Here is a 9,671-nt window from a genome sequence, read left to right on the forward strand (position 1 = left end):
AATGTATTCATTCATTAAATCAAATTTATTGCTTCAGATAATTTGAAAGTATGATCCATTATAAATGCTAAAACTGCCATAATATTTAGATAATTATTTTCATTTGCAAAAAGTGTAAGGATATTAATTTTGATATTTCCTACAACTTCTTTTTGTAATCCAATTTTAGATCTATTATTTTATTCATTTCAATATTTTTCATCAACAATATTTTGATTAATTACAAAATCTTCAAAGCTTTTCAATGCGTTTGATGAATTTTTAAAGAATAAATATCTAATATAATGGGAACAGCTGTAATTTGAATAACTATCTTCCTAATAGCCTTCATGTAGTGAAAGTTCGAATCCATTTTTTGGTTAAATTTAAACTTTAATAAAAAAATAATAAATAAACTCTCTAAATTTCTTTGACTTGAATTAAAATTTCATTTATATATTTTCTACTTTTTCTTCAAAATAAATGATACTTTCAATAATTATATTGAGCAAATATGTAAGAAGTAATTTAACAAGACAGTAATAGATGGTAAATTACAGTAGTTTCCAATATTTTTCAACCCTAATTCACTGAGTTGATCTAGCTTAAGTACAAAATCTGAGATTTAAAATAGCTTTGAAATAGACATCAAATATTTTACAACTCTTCACCTTTAAGATTAATAAAGATTAGATTTATGAATTATAATTTTATTGGTATTAAGGATAATTTTAACTAGATTAACTTCAAAATAATAATCTGAACTTTATTGATACATAAAAGGAATGTATCAATAACAAATAGCATAATAGTTATCAAGAAATATTTTTAAAATAATTTGTAAAATAGCTAGTAAAAAAGTAAATGGATTGATTAGAAGAAGAAACTTGGAAATTAAAAATACAATTTGATTTATGAAAATTATATTTAAGTAACTTCTTATGGATAAAAATTAATATTTCAGACAATAACAATTTGGTGTTTTTGATTAAGCGAATTTTACCGTAATTTATTTTTTGAAAAGTGGGAACAAAACTCGAGGAATCGAGTGAATAATTTGTGTTTTCACTCTTTGGAATTAATCATAACCTTAATTCGAGGAGAGGAATTGTCAAACTGAAATTGCGGTAATTAATTTTTAGAATTGCAAAGAAATTAAAATTTGATCCAGAAGAAAAATTTAAAGATATATGATTCATTGAAATTTGGCAATAGACAAATTAATAATTTAAATCTAATAAATCAGATTTAATAAGTTCATAGTAACAGAAAATAAATGCTAGGGTAGATTGTAAAATATAAAGATTATTGATGAATTTTATTAATTCTGTAACAAAGGTTTGTTATGAAAAACAAATTGAGGGAAATACTTTTGATTTTTAAAAACTTCTATAATTGAAATAAACTTACTTATATTAAATATTGGCGATTATTGGAAACTATATTTTTAATAATTATAATTCCAAAACAAATTAATAAATAGATAATCTTAATTTTTTGTCTAAAAAAAACTCAACTAATTTTCAAAATGAAGTATTTGATACTTATATTTATAGCTTTTGCTGCTCTAAAAATAAATGCACAATAATTCGCTCCTATTACAAGTTAACTAGTATAAAATATAAACATTTTTGATGGTAGAATAAGTTGGATGGTGTAGCTAAAAAATGGTAATTTATTAATAAAAGAACATCTATCTAATTCTACTATGCCTGCTTATACTGATGATTCAACCATACATATAGCTTCTGGATGTAAATGGCCAGCTATGACAGTAATAATGAAATTGGTAGAACAAGGTAAACTTAGTCTTACAGATACAATTTCTAAATTTTACACAAACAATGAATTTTCTTAGTAATAAAGCTAAATTACTCTTCTTTAATTAATGACTCACACTCACGGGTATGGATATTTTGATGATTGGGTGGCTACTTTAGATATAAATCTTTAAGATTCTGCATTAGGTATTGCTTAAGGAGGTTAACTAAATGGTAAATATGTCCCAAAAGAGGACTTAAAAAATCCTCCTGGTACAACTGTACTTTATGGTGACATAGGTATGCAAATAGCTGGAGCAATAGCAGAGAAAGTTACTGGAAAAGGATTTAACCAGCTTTTTTTAGATCTTCTTGGGAATCCTATGGGAATGGTTAATGCTAAATTTACTGCTTTTGATGGAGAAATTGGAGATAATGTCGCTATAGCTGATGGATTTTATGTAAGGATGATCGATTATGCTAACTTTATGCTTATGCTCATGAATGGAGGTGTATTTAAAGGCTAAAAAATCTTAGAAAAAAGTTCAGTGGATGCAATCCTCCAAGATTATACTGGTAATTTAAAAGTAGATCCAAGTAATTCAAATTATGCTACTAATGGTAAACTTAGTTTTGGACTAGGGAACTGGATATTAAATGACGGTACTCGCCATTCTTCAAATGGAATACACAAATTTTACAATTACTTTGATACATAATATAATTACTTGGCTATTTTCTATTTAAGAACAAAACTAGATACATAAGATAAAACAGATGATCTTTTTGATAAGCTTTCTTTACAAATAGACAAAATAGTAAATAGCACTAGCAGTTTTAGTTAGCCAACTGTAACTATAAAAAGTACTAGTTTTAGTTAAATAATCAAATTGCAAATTCTAATATTAACCTATATTATCTTTATGTGAAAATCAATTTGTTTTATAAATAAGAGATTTTTTAACCTTTTGTTACATGATTTTTAATTAATTTATATTTTTATTATTCCAATTTGGATCCGAAAATCAAAATCAAAATTTTTTCATACTAAATATTGATACAAGCTCAATTAAATCTTAAAAATTTGAATTCTAAATGAAAGTTTTAAAATAATTAAATTTCTTAATTTAGTTCAATTTTAAAAATCATAATATAACTTATGAAATGATGGAGGAAAAGACTAAAATGAGTCAAGAAACAATTCTTATGATCATCCATGAAATTTTAGAACTAATTAAAGTACCTTTAGGTATGTTCCCCATATACGCAAAATAAATCAGATAGGATTAGCATAAGCAAAAAAAATTTAAACTACTTTAGAGACAGAAATGGAAAGCTAAGTGATATCTTAATGAGTGATGAGACTTGTGTATATAACCAAGAAAAAGAGTAGAAAGCATAGAATCGCTAATTGAAAGTGATTGATGAAAACCCTCCAACCATCTTTAAAAACAAGTTTGATAATAAAATTTATTTATTTTATTCTTTAATAAATAATAAAAAGTTAATTTGAAAATGCTATAAAATGGAGATTTTTGTGAGTTTTTTTGGGTTGAATTTTCTTCTAAAAATGAAATAAGTATATACTGTCTGGATTATTTATATTTTTTACATAGTAAAACTATCATTCATTTTATTTATTATTTTATTAGACTTAAGATATTTCTCAATCTAATTTCATTCTTTATTTCTTTCAAAATTACGTCAGTTGATGATCTTAATAAAACAAATACTTAAATGAAAACTAAAAATTTTGATGAATCATATTATTTTTACTTCAATCAGTTGCTTTAAAATACATTGAATTTTTTATTCCTTTAAGAAACTTGATCTATTTATTAATATGTATTAAAGTATTTTCGATACATTTAAATTGATCTCTATTTACTAGTGAATATAATTAACCAGTAAGTAATAGATAAATAGATATTGATTAAATATTTCAGTGTCAAATTTATGATTATTAAAATTATGACAAACTATCTGCGATTAGATTTGGTTTATATCCATCCTACTAGTTATTCTAGTTATAGTTGAACATGAATTCATATTTATTTTCATTCATTTGATTAAAGTGTAATTATTAATTTACTTTTAGACATATTGTATTTAAATTACATACCATCTTTCTTTTAAAAAAATTATGAAGTTGAGAATATTTAGTCAGCTTAACCTTCTATTTTTGAATTCATTATAAGTTAGGGTTCTAGTGTATAGAACCAATGTTATTAGTTTAAGCTGTTGTATTGATTTGATTATAAATCAATCAGTTTCTAGTACTAAATCTATTAGATTTATTTATCTAATTATTAATTCTTTTTCTCTTTATATCTTTTAAAGATACCTTATTGAGTTACTATTAGCTTAGATATTAGCTAAAAGAAATGAATTTAGTGAATAAACTGTTAGAATATATTAATATAAAATATCACTTATAAAGATAAGTGGTGCTTTAAATATGTTTTCAATTAGTTTTGGATATTAATTCATCCATTAAAATCAATTAAATATTTCAGTGATGTTTCAGATGTGATTATTATTTAATTAAAAGAAAAATTCATAATTTAAAATTCTATGTTGATAATTTAATTTTAATGTTAAGTCAAGTGATTATTTAAAGAAGAAAATTGTTCATATTTTAACTTAATGATTCAAGTCGTATATGGAATATTTTAAGAAAATATTATAAGATGTATAAATTTTATCTATTATAATGTTGTATGGCATGCCAGAGCAGAGATATATATATGCTATGACATCTGGCTGGAAGTAAGCTTTAACAATGTTAATATGCGAGTTAAATTACTAAGTTCAAATAAAAGTATAAAGTAGATTATTTTAAGGTATTAATTTATGGTTCTAGGTAACATTTTTAGAAAGAGAAGTTTTTGATTGATTCTGTTAGAGAATAAGTTTAGCTATAATATGCTAGTATGTTTTCATAAATTTAGTATTCTTTTAAAGAAATATTAATTGTTGTTTATTATATTCTAAAAATTATTTTAAAATTGACACAAAGTGTTTATAAAAATCACCACTACCACTTTGTAGAACTAATAAACTAAAATTTGAAAAAAATTAAGAAATATACAAGTTAAGCTAAAAATATATCATATAGAGGTCTTTGTATTTAATTAAGATCGTTTGTAATTATTACAATCATTTTCTATCACTATTTAATTTGATTGATGATCAGTTTTTTATTTTTACTGAGAAAATTAATTAATTTAGCTTGATTAATATTTTACCTAATAACTAAAAATTCAAATTAATAAATTTATTTCAAGTTTAAGTAAGTAAACACAAGTAATTAATTACAAGTGCTTTACTTAAATAATTTTTTAATTATTATAAATCATCTAGATAGATTTAACTTCTTAATTTTTCTTTAAAAAAGGATATTTTATCATAAAAAATTAAATAATTTATATTAAAAAAAATCAATCAAATTAAAATCACTGAAATGAATAATAAGTTATCACTCCTTATACTATTTGCTCTTCTTTTAGCAACTGCTTTTGCTTAAGATGTAGATTTGCTTGAACATGAAAAAATTAATAATACTACTACTGTTGCTCAGGATGATCAATAAAAAGAACAAACCACATCTAATCTTGAAGTTGTTAATCTTAACCTTCGTAAAGTTAAGCAAGAAAATGAAAAAGAAAGAAGATTAGAAGATGGAATGGATGAAGAAATGTAAAAGTAGGCTGCTCTAATGGAAGAAAAATTGAAATAGATGGGAAAGAAAAAACCAATCATAAAAAAAGATGCAGACAAAAAGGTATTTAATTCAGCTGATTATTATAAAGATAGAGAAGATTCTGGAAAGAACTGATATACAATCTAACAAATTAACTATCCAAAGAGCTAGATGAATTTTTTAACTATGTTTAGCTATTTATTTATGAATAAATTAATAAATAAATAAATAAACAATAATCTTAAAAAAATTAAAATTCTTCATATTCATGTATATTGGCAGTAAATTTTTTAAATTAATTTTAATATACAGTTATTGAACCAATAAATGAAACTATAATTTTTTTATCACAAAAATAAATTTTTATTTTAAATATATATGTCAGTTATCAATTTATTAGTTAAGAAGAGCTTAATAATTTCATATATGTATTATTATGAGATTCGATCTCTAACTGTTAAAATAATAATAATTATATTAAAACTGAATTAGCTAAAGACATTTATAGTAATTTATATTATATTCTGTATATTTTAAAGATACTGATTTAACTATATAATAGTAAATTATCAAAAAGAAATTTAAATATTGAAATTTATACAAAATTGTAATCGTCGTAAAACTTAACAGTTTTAATTTCATCTAAAATTTCATAACCTTAACCTATCTTTTTTTATATAAAATTATAATTAAGACTTTAGTACAATCGGACCTCTTAGTATGTAAATTTAGAATCACTTAGATTAACTCTATGAAAATTATTTTATAATGATATTATCTCAGTCTTTTAAAAGTAGAAGAGTAGAATCTTTTAAATTAACTAATCGCATTTTTAAAAAGTACTACCAATCAAGTTTACATCTAAATTAATAATTATAAATTTTAATCTTTTAAATATTTTTTCATTTTCTTTTTACTGTTTTTTAAGCTCTTTCAATTGTTAAAAACTATTTACTCTTATTATTTTTGGTCCTTTGAAGTAGCTTAGTATCACATAATCAATAAGAGAAACTATCTTCATTTTAATTTAAAATATAGACAATCCCAAAATTATTAGTGCTTATATAGAAAAGCACAAACTTTCATCTTTAAATATTCTTAAGTGCTAAATGAAAAATTAAACAAATACATACACAATCTATGTAAGTTGTAGAAAAACTATTGAATTTCTTTACCATTCTTCTAAGTGATCAATAATTCGGGCTTACAAAACAAAAGGAATCCTAATATCTACAAAATATCCAAAAAATACAATGAAATAGAAAAAATAAATGTAGCAATCTTTGTAATGCTTAGAAATAAACTAAGCTGTAAAAGCTAAAAATATAACAGTGAGCCCTAAATTTATAATAACCATATTAATTAAAGATTAAGAATCATGAATTATATAGATTAGTACTAATCCTTACTATCCTATTTATCCAATAGTTTCTAAAAACAATTTTATCCATGCACTTTTTAGAGTGTGTTTACTTTCAACTATAATAGGCTAAAATAAAGAAGCCAAAATCATTTAAATTGGATAAAAGTATGCTAACAAAGGTATGATTAATTATTTTGGATCTAATAAGAAAGCAAGGGTGATAGATCCAGCCACTTCGACTACGTAAAAAACTAATCTTTTTAAATTTAATCTGTATTACATGAAGCATTCAAACCTATTATTTTTATGAATTTAAAGTAAAGGTATCTCTCCTAAGTTAAATAAGCATAGAATGTAAGCGAGAGACTTACTCTTTATCTCGATGTTCTTGTAGATGTATAAAAAGTTCAAAAAATTTTCAATCATGATTGCTGTACCTATAACAGACCATATTATCCATTATGTAATTGATTTATCCTATTAATGAATATGATATAAATTAGAGTAGAAATAAATACAATAAATTTACATCTAAAGCTATGAAATACAAAAGCTAAAACAAGAAGCAAAAATATATGACTTTATCATAAAGAAAGTGAACTGCAAAGAAAGCATCCATTTAAATTTACGAAGCCGCAAGCATGTTTATTTATTTATTCACTAAATCTATCTATATTAATCTTCTATTTTAATTTAAAAAAATCTTATATGACTATTTAGTAAAATATTTGGAATTATAAATTACAAATCAAAAAACTGTATATTAGAGTTCATAAATGAAATACAATATGCTGGTTTTATGCCTATATCAATTTATTAAAAATAGAATGTTTTAAATTAGTAAATATATTCATATATGAAAAATAAATTTTACCTTATAATATCATGAATTATCAAATTTTTATTAATATATTTAATAGTAATGATTCATATTTCCTTTTATTTAAAAAATATTTTACTTAATTTATGCATTATATTTATTGTTTATCATAACTTTAGATAATCTTTTTAATTTTATTTAGTATTTTAATATCATGTTTCTACCAATTTCTTTATTTATTTAAAAAGGAATTTATTTTATTTAATAAAATAATTATTATTAATTAACTTCTCATATATTTAATTTTTCAATCAATATTTTGATAAAATGTTTTTTTAAATTATGATTAACTAAAATTGAAATTATAAATATTTATGAATATTGATTACTTACTTTTGTTGTCGGCCATACTAAGGTGAAAACACCGGATCCCATTCGAACTCCGAAGTTAAGCGCCTTAAGGCTGGGTTAGTACTAAGGTGGGGGACCGCTTGGGAAGTCCCAGTGTCGACAACCTTTTTTTTTATAATAATTTTAATTTATTTAGCTTTGTTTTATTAATCATTGTTTATTTTAAAATTAATTAATTTTTTCATTTGCAATATTAATAAATAATCATCGCTATTCGTCAGCAATGATTTTTTTAATTTTAGGAATAGACATATATAAATTAGATATTATGAAAAATAAAATATTTATTTTCTGAAATATTTTGATATCTTAAATAAAAAATAGTAAGTGTGTCATCAAAATATTTAAATATTTTGTATAAAAATTACAAAAAAAATCTTTCATTCATAAAAAATAAAAACATTAAAAAAAAAGAAAATTAATTAATTAAACTATTTGCATTTTTCTAGAATATTTAGAGAACATTTTTTTATATAAAATAAGATAAGCATTTTAAAATTTATAGTACCATATTAAAAAAAAATACATAAATTCTTGATATGAAATAAGCTTATTAATTCAACATTAACGACTTTTAAATTGATTAATTTACTCTAAATATTATAGAATAAAAAAATCAAATTTTTATTATTTAAAAAACAATTATTTTATGATTTTAAAAAATATAAAATGAAAAAAATGATAATAAGATAAGTTAAAAATTTGAGAAAAAAAAACAAAGATAAACATTATAAACAAAAAAGTTAAAATAAAAAGTAAAACTTGATTTCTCCCTAAGGTTTTATTTAAATCATGGCATCTAATTAATCAAGATAAATAAAAAAAGGATAAAAATATGATTGATGCATAATATTTAAGATTAAAATATAACTAGCAAAAAAAGTTTAGCATTTATATAATTTAATAAGATGTAATATAACACTAAAAGTTTCAAATTGTTTGATCGTTTTTGGAGAAACCAGAGAGTTTGCTTAAGAGCATTTAATTTTTTATTTTTTATATATAATTTATTTACTTACAAAAATATGAATGATATTTATAAATATAAAATCAATAATAAAATCTATTTATATTTATATTTTAGGTTTTAATTTTTTTCAAAATATGAAATAATAAAATATATAATATTATTCAAACATTTTATATTTATTCATCCTTTTTTCACTATTAGAAGTGAAAGACAACTAATCTTTTTGATTTACGACACTTGCTTATTACTTTGAATATTTATGATTCATTCATTGAGGTTAAACTTTTATAATAAATTTGTGAAAATTATTAATAAATATCAAAATAGAATAAACTTTTAAATTAAAAATTATTCTTTAAATTAATAAATAAAATAATATTAGTTGAATAAAAAAGATAAAAAAATAAAATAAATAAAAGCTATCAAATAAATTCAAAGAGCTTTTTTGTTTTATATTCATTTTTTTTGTTTAAAATATCACAATCCAAAACAAATAAACTGTTTTTACACAAGACTAAGTGTCAAATTTGAGAGATTAATGCAATTTGCTAAAGCAGAACCTAAGCCTGATGCACCTTCATCACCAATTTAATTGTCACTTTTTAAATATTGAAGAAAAAATATATCATTAAATAGTTAATTAGAAGGAAAAAATGAAGAAAAAA

General features: G+C 21.5%; 3 protein-coding genes across 3 annotated transcripts; 2 read left to right on the forward strand and 1 right to left on the reverse strand. All coding sequences in view use genetic code 6, as the record gives it.

The window, feature by feature from the left end:
- Nucleotides 1–1,630: 1,630 nt before the first annotated feature.
- Nucleotides 1,631–2,668, forward strand: TTHERM_00748990 (beta-lactamase; the record flags this gene model as incomplete). Its single annotated transcript, XM_001013574.2, has 1 exon — nucleotides 1,631–2,668. One exon carries the CDS (start codon nucleotides 1,631–1,633, stop codon nucleotides 2,666–2,668), a length of 1,038 nt encoding a protein of 345 aa, XP_001013574.2.
- A 2,534-nt stretch (nucleotides 2,669–5,202) lies between these two features.
- On the forward strand, nucleotides 5,203–5,577 carry TTHERM_00749000 (hypothetical protein; the record flags this gene model as incomplete). Its single annotated transcript, XM_001013575.1, has 1 exon — nucleotides 5,203–5,577. One exon carries the CDS (start codon nucleotides 5,203–5,205, stop codon nucleotides 5,575–5,577), a length of 375 nt encoding a protein of 124 aa, XP_001013575.1.
- Nucleotides 5,578–5,830: 253 nt separating this feature from the next.
- Nucleotides 5,831–7,448, reverse strand: TTHERM_000749019 (transmembrane protein, putative; the record flags this gene model as incomplete). Its single annotated transcript, XM_012797017.1, has 2 exons — nucleotides 5,831–7,282; nucleotides 7,335–7,448. The coding sequence occupies 2 exons, from the start codon at nucleotides 7,446–7,448 to the stop codon at nucleotides 5,831–5,833; spliced, it is 1,566 nt and encodes a 521-aa protein (XP_012652471.1).
- Nucleotides 7,449–9,671: the final 2,223 nt, after the last annotated feature.

The sequence above is a fragment of the Tetrahymena thermophila genome (assembly GCF_000189635.1).
Source record: "Tetrahymena thermophila SB210 genomic scaffold scf_8254674, whole genome shotgun sequence".
NCBI lineage: Eukaryota > Ciliophora > Oligohymenophorea > Hymenostomatida > Tetrahymenidae > Tetrahymena > Tetrahymena thermophila.